The sequence below is a fragment of the Macrobrachium rosenbergii genome, chromosome 13, assembly GCF_040412425.1.
Source record: "Macrobrachium rosenbergii isolate ZJJX-2024 chromosome 13, ASM4041242v1, whole genome shotgun sequence".
NCBI classification, from domain to species: domain Eukaryota; kingdom Metazoa; phylum Arthropoda; class Malacostraca; order Decapoda; family Palaemonidae; genus Macrobrachium; species Macrobrachium rosenbergii.
Genome location: NC_089753.1, coordinates 36,957,527 through 36,972,397, shown reverse-complemented (window position 1 = coordinate 36,972,397; position 14,871 = coordinate 36,957,527). Strand labels below are relative to the sequence as shown.

The 14,871-nt window shown below is 37.9% G+C and overlaps 1 protein-coding gene across 19 annotated transcripts in view; it reads right to left on the bottom strand.

Annotated features, from left to right (window-relative positions):
- Positions 1-14,871, bottom strand: part of LOC136844589 (zinc finger and BTB domain-containing protein 7A-like) — a 174,229-nt gene that overhangs the window by 136,367 nt on the left and 22,991 nt on the right. Inside the window, exon 6 of one of the 19 annotated variants that reach the window (XM_067113874.1) lies at positions 8,116-8,988. The exons of the other annotated variants lie outside the window; for them this stretch is intronic. Within the exon in view, the coding sequence (XP_066969975.1) occupies positions 8,623-8,988 (366 nt within the window). The 3' untranslated portion in view covers positions 8,116-8,622. Of the gene's footprint in view, positions 1-8,115; positions 8,989-14,871 lie in introns of those variants that run through there. 19 annotated transcript variants of the gene reach the window in all.

Here is a 14,871-nt window from a genome sequence, read left to right as displayed (position 1 = left end):
TTTTCTGATCAGAGAGAAATACTGATTTTTTGTACTTCCAGCATTTCAGTGGTTATTATAAAGGGACAACTTGAGTTCAACAGTATTGATCTTAGGGGTTTTTTTTCATGTATTTATTACCTATTTTTGTTGCTGAAATGAACCACTATATCTCTTTGGATTATTTAAATCTTTTTGCCCCGGAAATATTTTTGGGCAAAATTCATCTTATGACTGATATTTTCTACTGGCAATTCAACACGTTACAAACTTATACTGTACTCAAGCTACCATGACGGAGATGGTCAAAATCAATTCCTATCAACAAGTTTTCAAGTAAAACTTGTCATGTAAATGGTGGTGGTACTCTTAAATCTTCACTCTTTAGCAAGGACCCAACAGTGCCCTTTTTGTTTACGTACAGTGGCCGTCACTAACAGTGTTAAGGAAACTCTTTTGGCTGAAGTGTTTAACAATGCACAGAGAATGTGCGACACAATATGCTTCATCCCAGTTGACTGATGCTATACACACTAACACATTTCTTTGTAATTAAGCCTTTTCCCATAACGATGTGGCTCCCAAGATAATACAAAACAATTACCTGTACTGTCACACTTTGACAATTAAAATGTGGATGAAACTACTGTGCAGAAAACTTCCTTAACATCAGCAAATTTATAGTTACACATAGTGCTATTTGCAACATGTAGAATAACCACACACACAGTGCCATTCACCCCCTCTTTTACTCACTCTCTTGCCTCCTAGATGATGAGGACCTTTATTTCTTATACAAGCAGTCCTTGGTTATCGGAGGGGTTCCATTCTGAGGGTGTGATGATAGCCGAAAATCGACGATTTTCACGCCTTTTCAGTGAATTTTGGGGCTTATCGGCACCGAAAAGTGTGATTTTCGGTTACTGACGCCTCTGTTAGGTATGTATTGGCACCAATACCCAATTATCGGTGCCGAAAAGCAGAAATCGGTGATTTTCGGTGCCGAAAATTGCCGATTTCCATCGCTAGACAGGCGCTGTAAAACCGGATCACCGTTAACCGAGAACTGCCTTTACTGTACCTCTATCATGCTACCTACCCAACACTACCCAAATCTTCCTTTCCACCTTCATCTTACAAACTGCGGAATTGTATCTTATTTTGTTCCCCCACCCCCCCAAAACCATCCGCCATTCTTTCCAATACTAAACCCCCTCAAAACCACTCTGATCTATCACTTCCAGCTAATCTTTTTATTACACCAACATACCTCCACATTTTCTCACCCAATGTAATATTCTGTGTAAGCAATCCATTCCTACATTTTTCACCTATTTTCTTTGATTTTCATTTAAAATACACAATTCACTTCCATAAAGTAGTTTTGCCTCAACGATGCCTTTATACATTGCAACCTTGACATCCGTAGACACTGGAGTTTTTTCCAAACCTTTGCACACACCCATTACATCACTAGCTTCACCTATTCCGTGACCTGCCTATTCTCTCATCCTACCATAATCCAAAATACTTAAACCAAAATACCTACAGTATACAAATCTACTGCTACCATTTTTTCCACCCTTTGGATCACTCATAAAGCTCTGGTGGGTCATCCAACAGCCATACAGAGAATTAATGTGATGCTTTGACATATCAAAGTACAGTAGCCAATTTCTAACTCAACATTTTAAACTTTTGCTTTTACATTTTGCTTCTTTGGAGCATACCACAATAAAAACAAGCATTCTGCTTTAGGGTGAGACCATAATGAATACAATCTTAAAAGCAAATACTTCGTAGACAGCAAACAACATAAAATAAGACCCATCACAGCTCTGTCCCTGAGACAGACATGACTTGCGAAGGCTTTGCTACTGAAAAAGTTAGCATTTATTGCTCCATATTCCTAATTTCCATTTACCCTCATTTCCTTACTTTCACTCACCTTTACTCTCAAATTATTCCTTTAGGAAAGACTTCCAAAATCTCACTTACCTCTGTTATTTCAATTCACTGTACTATCCTCATCAGCACTTTATCACATGAAAAAACCACCTACTCCACACTACATTCATGATCCATATTTTTACCATTATACAAATGACAGTTATTCTCCTCTCCTGTTCATTTGAAACCTCTCACTCATCTAGGCATACCTAACACACCCTGGTCAACTACTCCATCATACTTAAACCATCACACTCGCCAGTTTCCTCAGCTAAGAATCCCATTTTCTGTAATGTTTATTTTACTATAAATATTTACCTAGAATACAAGTGTTTTTGCCAAATATCTGTTATACCTTACCATTTAATTCTTGAAATTTTAGTCTTTTAATATACTGTAACATAAAATTTACATACATAACCAATTTACTATATCTATACACTGTAGTCATAAACAAGAAGCTACAAATGTTGTTTAATGTCCAATTCACTTTACTTCAGGAACTTCAGTGAAGGGGAATTATAACTGAAAAATTATTTGGTATCTGGGAAATCTGAATGCCAACAGCATAGTTCTGTGATTTTCGGTGAAGGTAGTGGTTACCGTTACTGAAAGTCATCAATCGATACTGTCAGGTACTTGTATCACCCAGGTACTGAACTGTATATCGATCATAATTCCCCTTTGGTGAAATTTCTGAAGTAGAGCAAATTGGGTGTTGAATGACATTTGTACCTTCATGTTTGTGAATACAACAGTCATGTTGTATGTGATAAAAATGTATACAGTATACTGTATACATCTACACACACACACACACACACACTTTACTCTCACTTCAATCAATTTTCGATTTTCCATGGCTGGTCTTGTCAAGATTTGTGATGCAATTTTTTGCAGCTCTTATTTTCATGTAGGTTTTCATAGGTAGTGGTTGCAATGCTCAGTTTGGATTCACAGTAGAGTTTTAAATTTAAGTTATTTTTTGTAGTGGGGGTTACTTCTTGAGTAACCCTTTCCATAATATGGACTAACTTTGTTAATTTTGAATTTTTGTGAGATGTAGTTTTTACACCGAGTCATAATTTTTTTTTTGTATTAATGAACTTTGCTTTATTGAGCAAATGCCAATGAATACTTAAATGAGTATTCATTGGCACACACTCAATAGAGTATTTTTGTTTTTTGCTTCTGACCTAAAACATGTTCAAACTCATACATCAGAGTACTTTCCTTATCTTCTGTGTTCATGTGCCATGGCCAGCATTGTTCCCCTCACCCTACATGTGAGATGTGCTGTGACTAATAAGTGGATCAGTAATTCTGCTTTGCCCAAAACAAGTCACAACCGCAGAACCCCAAAGTCTTCCATAGGTTTCTTTGGACTCTGCCATTTCTGAACATTTATCAATGCCTTCCTCTAGTGCTGTCTGTTAAGGAAAGCAATTCTTTAGTCAAAGACACACCATCCTGCTGGAAAGAGGAAGCTGCAAGCATGCCTTCCTTCTTGTATTATTTCCACAACTGCATATGATGGCTCTCTTGTTAACAGGAATTACACTCATTCACCCAGCATGTGCAATGAATGCCCAAGCACCTTTGGACTTGTATAAGGGATATTCCATCTGTGCCTTGTCATTTGCTTTGCCTTCAGTTTTGCTGCCTCAACCTCACACGTATCCTCCACCTGTTGTTGTAAGGTAATGGAGGGTCATCCGCACGTAGGTGCCATGGCAGTCTTTCTCCATTACCCTCGAGGGTATTTTACTTAGAAAACAAAGTCAAGGCACAAATTGCAGTTCTGACAACTCATATGTTCTAAAATGTTACAAAAACAACAGGCACTTGTCCAAGCTTGTCACCCTTTCTTAGCAACAGATGTCATTACCAAGGACTTACCAGCCTCTTTGTGTCAGGCCATCTCTGCTTCCAGCAAGAATAGACTCGACTACAGGTTTCACAGGGAAGGACTTACTTCTTTGGAGGACAGTCCAATGGCCAGGTGACCAATTCTTTGGGCAGGACCTCTATCTTCCAAATCAAGAACATAATGTACCGTCTAATAAACTTCGTGCCACTGAAAGAGGGATATTCACTGCCTTTAAAGATCTCCTGATATGTTTCAATGTGATTGGTGGGTCATCTTAAAGGTACAGCTGTATCAAGTCCAGTTTGTCACTTGGAGATCTTTGAGGGGGGGGGTTTGTTGTTACCTGATAGAGTTGGACTGATCCTTGAGACTGTTGGTGCAGTGTCCTACTTCATACTATTGTTTGCAGTTGTTAGTTTGTAAACATATTTGATTACTCACTGGGCATTACCTCAGTGTTTGGTGCTAACAATTCTCTTTTTCTAAAATCCCTGGTTAGAGAGTTTGGTGAGAAACTGACTTCCACTGCCCTCAAGGCAGCTATCGTCAATGGGCAGCTTTCTTTAGGTTTCAAATCCACCTCTAGGTCTGCTTTAGCTAATAAGTCTCCCAACCATCCAAAGCCTTATGTTGGCCAACTCCAAAAACCCTCACACCACAACATCAGCCATCATCTACCTCCGAAGCTATAAGTTCATATTTAAACTCACCGTGTGCTCCAGAGTCCATTTCAAATGAAGAATCATGTTTGCCTTTTCATCCCTGACGAGGGAGCTGAACATCAACCAAATCTCGAGAAGGAGAAAAGCTCAGGATAAATTCTTCTTCCCTATCAGATGCTGTATCCTCAGGTGGGGGCTTGTTTTCAGAACACTGGAATTCACTACTGTACAGTACTTGAAAAGGTATGGTAGCCAAAGCTTGGACCACTGATGTCCTTCGTGAAGGGTACTGCCCTCCCTTTCTGGAGATAAGCCCTTCTCTGTCACCTAACTAGTCCTTTTGACTCTCAAGCCACGCAGCAGTATGAAGTGTCAGACTATCAATGATGTCAGGTCAATGATAGCATGAAACAATCAAGGATGAGGATAAAAAAATCATCAACTAAACAAGTTTCTTTGTTTGATCTCTTCTGGAATAGGAATGATAGCGTCTGCAATGAGATTGATAAGAAGAGAGGTTTTTTTTAAATATCTAAATCTGCACAAGGGGAAAGTTTATATATTTGATGTCCTCAATGGTACCAAATGTTTTCACAAAAACTCGAGCACCTCTGATGGCTTTATTTTGATCTTTGGGACAACCAATAACTGGAGGCAAATTACTTAGGGATGGTAACGGAGACTCAAGAGGGAACACATTCAACCTTCCAAGGACAGGATTCAGACTGGTGATAAATATTTAATAGTTTTGCAGATATCCCCACCTAGTAACTAAATCTTAGCAGGTTATAATTGGGATCTGGTGTCCCTCGAGAAGCTGGTGCCCCTCAATCACTTTAGGATTTGTTCCCTCCAGCTTCAGCTCAGCAGTGCTTGCCAGACCTGTGGTGGTGACAGCACAAAGACCATCAGCAGCAGAGAATTCTGCTGGTTCCTCCACATCTGGAAATACAGGGGGTCCCCGGTTTACGACGGGGGTTCTGTTCTTGCGCCGCGTTGTAACCCGAAAATCGTCGTAAGCCGGAAAATCGTCGAAAATCGTAAAAAATCATAAGAAAACCTTACTTTTAATGCTCTGGGTGCATTGAAAACGATGTAAACTGCATTATTATTGAGTTTTACATCAAAAAAACCTTCAAATTATGATTATTCTGCCGTTTTGGGGCCATATTTCTTCCGTCGGATCGGCGTACGACGCGTCGTAACCCGAACATGCATCGTGGCGGGAAATAATTTCTGATGAATATATTTGAAAGGCGTCGTAACCTCGGAACGTCGTAAGCCGGAACCGTCGTAAACCGGGGACTGCCTGTACTGAATTTCCTCAGGTCCAGGGTTCCATTCTCCTTAAACTTAGGGCAAAGGGTTCTTGGTCTCACATGGAACAGCTTTTTCATGTCAACTCCTTATTCAAAAGTCTCTAAGCATTTATGACATCATTGGAAGGACAGAGAATTATAGCCATGTCTGACATTATGACCACCACAACTTACTTGGAGAACCAAGGCTATATCCAGAGTCCCTGAGCTTACTAGCCATAGAAATCTTCATGTGGGCATACAAACGATATGTAAATCTTGTGTCTGTGTTTATTCTAACAGCCTAGCAGATGCCTTAAGCAAATAATTTTAAGTCATTCCATTGGAGTAACCAATGAACATCAACATTCACATGGCTTTTAGGCAATTTTGGGGAACCCATTCTTTGATCAATTCACCTTGCCAACGAAACACAACTGCCAGTTTATCTTTCTCCCTATCACTACCCAGCTGACAGATGAGAAATACAGCTGTTGGAGAAGTTGGGCGTCTATGCCTTTCCCCTTTAGGCCTGTTTCAGCAGGTCATAGTGAAGTTGCCTGGTGCTGAGCATCAGCATGACCACTGCTCTATGTTCCAAACAAGGGTGGTTCACCAACTTTCTGGACAAGGGTCCTTCCATTCAGAAAATACTTCTTAAATAGCTGCTTTCACAAGTTCCACGACTGGTTGGAACTGTTCAATTTTCATTATTTATAAGTGGGGGTTATCTAACAAGGACTCAGAGAAAGAGAAAGAAACTTTTCAGACATGCAATCGTGACACCATGCAAGATTTCAATGACTAACCTTCAATTGGAAAAGTGGGCCTAGTTTGTCAGTAGGTATAGTCAAGGAATACTCCTGCATTCAGCTGGAATTTGGCCTTAGTTCTGAAAAGCCAGATACAGCCTCTCTATGAAACTCTACGTGAATCATCTCTACTTGATGTTATTCTCCTTTGCCCTTTACCTTCTTGTGCTCTGCACTAAGCAGTCACTCCTTTTGCTATCCCTCCCCTGCCTATAACTCTCTCTCTGGTGGGGCATTATTCTCTGTCCTATCATATATGATACATGAAAAACTGCAGGAAAGTTTCCTGGAGTCTAGATGAAGGATTCCACAAAGAAGGGACTCTTCAGTACTATATATACCACATATGATCTGCAGCAAACTTGGGAATTCTGCTCTCCTTCATGACTTTGTAGCAGGTTGTGCTACCAACGGATGAGAACGTGCAACTTCACCAACAAAATTTTTTTGCATCCTCCTTTCGCTGGCATTCTGATGAGGCATGGCTATCTTGGGTACACTTCTTCATGCCTCATGCTGCTCATAAGTTCTCAGTCAAATACTCAGGCTCATATGTTTCCTGGATACACACGAATGTTTAGCTTGCCCATTGCATTCCCAGCTGGAATTACAGGAGCTTGATTTCTGACCTTTTTTGTATTCAATTCTCCATTATCCTGCAATTATACGGCTATTCAGGCAATTTATCATTAATGGGGTTGTGATGATGGAAACAGCACTTCTGTTACACAAAACTTGTTTCTTCATAAAAGCCTATTAATCACAGAGTGAGTGTCCCCTCTCCCGCACTCTACTAGCTTTTGATCTCTTACCACATTTGACACTGAGTAGTCATACCATTCCATTTTTCCTATCGAGGTACCTACTTTAACTTTCAGTTAAACTGCAAGCAAAAAATGATATCTATTCGGGTGCTAAAGTATCTAAGCAATTATACTGCTGAACTTAAAATGGTACTCCGACAGTATTCCCTGCAGACTACTGCAGTATTCTTTGCAGACTACTATCTTATTTCCTGGTACTCCGACAGTATTCCCTGCAGACTACTGCAGTATTCTTTGCAGACTACTATCTTATTTCCTGGTACTCCAACAGTATTCCCTGCAGACTACTGCAGTATTCTTTGCAGACTACTATCTTATTTCCTAAGTATTTCATAATTCACTTCCAGATGTGCTCTTCCTTGCCCAACAGTTCCTAGTTTGTGTGTAAATTTGTTTACAGACACCCCCCCCCAAAAAAAAATTAAAGTTTTATTATAGACAGTACATGTTGCCTACTCAATGTGACATACTAGCCACTCTACTACTCAAAAAGAGTATTATTTCTCATCTCCAGGTAAATCTTCCAATAAAACTTTAAAACAAAATACTGAAACTCTTACATAAAACTAGCAAAATGTAACGTGAAAAAATTTACTGCGTAGCAAAAATCCCCTCAAGGAACAAAAAAAAAATATATATAAAACAATTATTAAGTAAAGGGTTTCAAAATACATTAACTCATTCCAACTTTAATTTTGCTAGGTACTTCAATCTAAATGCTGTTATCCATACTTTTATTAGAAGTAAAGCTTTCAGGATAAAAGTTAATCTATTCAAACAAATCTATTACAAAACTAATACTTACTTTAATGATCTTCCAAAACTATGACAATCAATAAAAATGGCTGAGTAGTGAGAGAGCACTTCGATGCCCTAACAATCTATTCATTGAAAAATTTGGATGCAGTATTTAAAATGAAAAATTGTTTAAAACCACAAATCAAACTTTCACAACAAAGCCCATACGATGACAGATTTAAATTCTCAAATTCATAAAGTACTTTGACAAAAAAAATTCAAAAAAATTAATACACCAAAATTAAGCAATACTGAAACATTACACCACGACTACTAAAATTTATAGACACCAATATAATGAAGTCTTGAAGAACAAAATTCACAAAACTAATAAAAATCACTCGTAAAAATTATATATGCGCAACACCAATCAGAGTATGTCACTTACGTGGACACAATACAGTAATCCCAAACAAGATCTTAACACATTCAGCCGGATTCGGACTCTGACAACTGAGCACTATCTTGATGGGCTGACACCATGTGGCTCTTCAACAGATAACTTCGAGTAAACGACTGGTTGCAAATGGAGCAAATGAAAGGTCTTTCTCCTGTATGAGTGCGAATATGGTTGTCTAAAGTGACTTTCTGTATAAACCGAGATGGACAATATGGACACTGATAAGGTTTCTCCCCTGTATGAGTACGGATGTGGACAATTAAATTATTCTTCCTGTCCGAGACATAAGAGCAGTAAGGGCACTGATGAAGTCTGCAGGGGGCAGAGGAGCCCATGCTAGCCAGAGCGGAACTTCCATAGTCTTGAAGTGTCTTGACACTTTTATCTCTTCCAGCCTGTAGAAGTTTGGGTGGTGACATAAGTAAGCAATACAACCAAAAGTCCTTACAATAATATTTTGGTTTGCTTTACTAAAGTACAGCTGTTCCAGAGATGAATAACTTTTATACACCACACTGTTTTCGAGATGACAATGGGTGGGAAGATAAAAAATGCTTACAATATCAAATAAATTCCTATAATTTTGAGACAAAACAAATCTTACAAAAGTTACTATACAGCTTTAACTGTAATACACAAGTTGAGAGCCTCAACCTTAGTAAATCACAACATCTAACATAAAACAATTAACATATAAAGGATGTTTCCTGATCATGTAATTTCCAGCAAAAAACTGCACACAATCTACCAATAAAAAGAAAAGTACAAAATATGTTCAAGAGCCAACTGGGGAAATAAAGAATTCACAGTAACACTTTCCTGTATGATTTGTTTATAAAGTTCATCAGTTATGTTTCATGATATCCAACAAGTTCTCCCTTCTAATGACATCTATGTTACCTGGGCTTCTTCATTTTTGCCTTGAAGATTAAATAGTTCAAACTATCAAATCGATATCTAGAAAGTATTGTATTCTTTATATGCCATCTTTATTAGTCATCTTCAGCTTTGGCATCATTAGCTTTGCAACTTTATAAAAGAGTTTACATGCTTACACAAGCACCCTTACCCTCTACTTTCAATGTGTGGACTGTTGCTCTGGTAGCCGAACCACTGACCTTGTGTTCCTGAATGTTGGGGAGGTTTAACCTCAGCTGCCTAAGGCATCTATCCCTTCTTCTGCTATAATTTTTCTTCTCACCCATTTGATTAAAGCACAAGTACTCAGGTCGTTCCTAGCCTCTCCTCCCTTTGCTCTTCATGAGTCTTTTGTCTGCTAAGGATCACTGTACTGTACAACTAATTCAAAGGAAGAATTTCTCTTCTACTATACTAAAAATAAACCAGGCACCATTGGTCGTTCCGCTATCTAAAAAAAAAAAAATCTGCTTTTTATAATAAATGTATCAGCTTCAGCAAGACTAACTTTTTCCCTCTCTCCAATCCTGATGGATCTACATTTTTACTAATGAAAAGGAAATTCAAGTTCAATTTTTAGCTAATTCTTCTAACAGATTTTAGTAACCCTGATTCATCTACACTACCATCTAATCCTGTCCTGAATGAAAGTCTTTATTTATAAGATCTGTAGGGGTCTTGTATCTTTAAGGATTGACAAGGTATCTAGCTTAGATTGTCATCCTGCCAATTTCCTAGAGGAGTTGCAAATGAAGTGGCTCCTGTGTTTTTTTTTTTTTCTGCCTATCTCTAAAAGCCTGCATTTATCCCTCCTCCCAGAACCAAGCTTTGATCTAGCTGATCCCTACAAAAGGATGATCACTCTAATTCATCTACTGTGGCCCTACTGTGGTTGTCAACTGGTTTATCAGTATCGCTTCCTTTAGGTGACCTTTCCTGTATTACTGATCTTTTGTAATATTTATCCTATCATTGAATATTTTTTACTGTTGACCGAACACCTGTTCCATTTCACTTCACCACTGGAGTTCCTCAGGGATCTGTTCTTTCACCTACTCTCTTCACATTCTATCTGACTTTCTTCAGCCTAAACTTTTCCACAATCTACATATTGCTATTTCAGCCTTCCATATTTCAACACATTCATCCCCCAGCCCTCTTCCCTTTTTTTTACATTAATCCTCCTATCATCCTTTCATCATCTACTATAAAGGTTAAGTGCTAATTTGACTGGGGATCCTATAACTTCAAGTCAAATCCATTACCTTCAAGACAGTTTCTTCACATACCTGACCCATTTTAACCAATCCTTCACTAATATTACTGCATTCTGACACACAACCACTCTCTCTCTCTCTCTCTCTCTGTGTTCACAGGGAGAAATCATCCTCCTTTTCAGCAACCTCTTCACATATTTTCTGTAGAAATAGTAATCCTTCGATTGCACAATTCTGCGTTTGTTTTGTTCCATCTACTGCCAAGCTTTGGAATTAGCTTCTTGACCGATAAACTTTCTTCCCAAGTTCCACATTTTCCCTCTCTTTTCTTTCTTGTTTTCTTCAGGTATCAGCAAAGACAAGACATTAGGTTGCCTATTCCATTAGAATTTGCTCAAAGGAAAAAAACAAAGCTTTATGTTACTTAGCTGTCCCCACTTAGAGTAAATGTTCTTATACTTGGGGTGGATCATGTTTACTGAACTATTCGTTAAATGACTCCACACTCTTGTCAACTATCAATTCTTTTCTTCTCTGACACAAGGTGACTTCTCTCTCATCTCTATAGCACTATTTTGGTCTCTCTTCCACCAAGTTAAAAGGAAGGGTTGCTGCTTTTTCAAGTGACGCTGTAATATCCATAAACCACTTAATCCCACTTTACCTGTGCAGAATTCATTAGTCATAAAACTGCAAGGTTCAGTGATTGAGCTACTGCTTCTTTAAGCTTTCTTACTCTAGGGGACATACCTATCTTTTCTTTCAGGATCAATCCCCACCCTGTTAAACCCCTTTCCTTTACTTTTCATTTAATCAGGTCTGGACTAGATAAGAGCACCAGGTCACCTTTTTCACTGGTCTTGGCTTCTAAAAAAATCATATCCTTATCTCATAATCCCAAGAAGACGCAAGCAATAATTGAATTCAAAAGTGAGCATTACAATCAGAAAATAAAAGGCATGTACAAGCTCGTCTTGAAATCGATAACCAAAATATAAGATAAATGGACATGGAGTGAATGTGCCTTTTTATCTCAGAAAAGACACATTACACATTACAAGGTCTTCCAAAGAAACCACACTGTATACTGAAGTTCTTTCTTTTGGAACTATTTAAATGTGCTGACTAGTGTGCCTTAAGCATCACACTAGAGACAATACTAAAGGATTTTTGCAGCATCCCTTCAGCCACAGCAACACTGTTTTCAAATTTACTTTTAATCCACTTGTTCAACTTTCAACCTTTATAAACCAATCCATCCCTATTCTATCAATGTATGAAAGGATTGCTGAGCTAACTCATCATTATGAAAGTCAATTGTGGATGTTAAAAACACATAAAAATAAAATGGTGGATCTGTAGAGATGAAATGTTTCCATAGTATAAGTGGCATAGGAGATACTTATAAGGGTAAAAAGACTAGTGCACGTGAAAGGATGGATCAGGGTTTTGAGGTTTGATCATGAGCAAAGAATGGAAGATAGGTTGGTGAAGAGTGTAAAATTCAGATGTACTGGGAGGGAGGAAGAGATGAAGACCTAGAAAGAGATGGATAAGTATCACGAAAGAGGATTTGGAAATGAGGGACCTTAACATTCAGGAAGCCAGAGTGAATGCAAGATACACTTGAAGGTGAATGCTAAATACTAAGTACGAAGTGTTCAAAACGCTACTGGAAAGCCTTCTGAGTAGGTGTACAAAGAGGCTAATGTTGTGGAAGTTCTCAATACAGGTACCATCCACAATTCAGCAATTAAATTATGAAGTAGCAGTGATCACTGTATAAGTCCTTTCTCAAGAGGCATCCAGTTAGGGGAAGCAGCTCAAGAGGAAAAAGTCACTAACTCTGGAGATGGCTAAGAAATATGTAAGTACAGATAGTCCCTGGTTATTGGTGATCTAGTTTTACGGGGCTTGTCTAGTGACGTAAATCTGCAATTTTTGGCGCCAAAAATCACTGATGTCCACTTATCGGAGCCGATAACTGGGTATTGTGCCAATACATACCTAACAGAGGCGCCAATAACTGAAAATTGGCGACTTTCGACGCTGGTAAGTGCCAAAAATTCCTGAAAAAAGCACCGAAAATCCCAGATTCTCGGTTATCGGCAATTTTTGGTTATCGTCACGCCATCAGAACAGAACCGCCACCAATAACCAGGGAATGCCTGTACTTGATAAAGCAGCAACACTTTTGTACTAAACATCAACGTGATAAAGAAAATTTAAAAACATGAACTGCAAACACATGATTATGAAAAGTTGTCATTAAGCTTTGATTTATCATAAAAACAAAAGTGAGTGAGAATGAGTTCAACCTGTACATCACTTCACTTCACTTTTGAATTAGCAACTAGACGTCACTCATAGACACCCCAAAAATTTTTTTATAGCAATGGACCTGAAGGAAATAATTGGAATTTTGGCTCTCATCCCATCATATCTCAAATGGTATGTATCCCACACCACAGGGAAGAAATGAAACATGGTTGTAGATCTACACTGCGTTTCATTTCTCCTCTGTGGTGTAGATATATAAAGTCATGTAAGAATAATTACAAGCGAACGATAAGGTACGTTGCAAATAAAAATTTGAAAATCTAAGATTCAAAAATGCATTAACTCAAAATACAGTGCAATGTCATCACATTTCACTACAAATTTCCCAAAACAATAACTCAACTTATTCACTGAATTTCATAGTTTTCCCGCATCAGAGTCTGAAAGATTTTGCAATAAACTTAACAATTATCCATATGTAGACAAAAACATCTATTTGTCTTCCAAAAACTATAGGATTTCTTGACATTGCTGTGGTGGTGGCTAAAATGCTAACTGGACTACCAGTTAATGCTGGGGCTTAGTAATCTTTTCTAAGCCACACATTCTCCCATTACCAGGAAAAAATTAATGTAGATTGGAAAGGCAGCGGTCAAGTACATTTACAACTGGTCTATCTTAATAAGGACAATAATTTTGGGTATTCCCACAAAGAAAGTTATTTATGTGCTTAATTACCAGAGACAGAGTCTGAATATCATTACGATCTGCAATAAACGAAACCTATTCTCCTACTAAGTCCTCACTTGATCCTATGAACAGAAGTTTCTTTTACCATCTCTTACTCTTTTACTTCAACAAAAACAACTCTCTACCCTTAATCAAAAGCTGTCGTAACACTAAAAGAAACAACAAATTTTTCCACTAACACTGCCATTTCACCAAAAAGAAACGACCAATGGCTAACAATAAACATTGTCTAAAAAAAAAAAAATGCCATTTCACTCACAGAAACTATATTTCTTAGCAAGACCATCAACTTACAGCAAACCTTGCAATTCCTGAAATGAAAACCAAATAAAGCATCACCTCCCTGGATCTGTGAATGAAAACCTCTTTCTGATATAAAATAAATTCCTTTAAAGTTATTGCTACTGTATATTTCACCTCTCTACTCCTCCAAACCTGGACCACTGGCTGGGTAAAGCTTATTAACCCATTATCTCCTATCCTACGCCTATTCCCAATGCTTCAAGCTATATAACAAAGGCACCATGTTTCACTAGTTAAAAAGGCTGGATTTAATAACACATCCTTTAGACCTTCCTAATGTGATGCTTTATAAATGCAATAAACTTGAAATTCCATCACACTATTGCAGAAAAGAATTACTGTATAGTTTTAAAGCATTTACCAAACACACTTTCCCAAAAATTACCATTTTTCCTCAACATCTTCACTCCTTCAATTTCTGAACTAAAAGGCAACGACAAGAGTCCCCAAAAGAGATTTATGAATTATGAAAGTGAAAGGGATTATAATGACAAAAAAAATTTACACGTGAAATAAGTTTATTACCTCGTTACAAATAACAGAACAGTATTCATCAACATTTCTCATTTTAAAGTCAAACTGGTAAGATCAAATGTACACACATCACAAGTTCCTTCCAGTTATGCACTCAATATTAAGGCCACCTTTATTCAGATTACCAGTACAAAAAACTATTATATGAACCACCAAACCTTTGCCCACACAATACACCAAAAAAAATTAAAAAGCAATTTACACCACAGCAACTATACTGCATTTGCATTCCAAGCAATTCATATAATAGCACCAGGGGTGTTATCTTCAGCTACC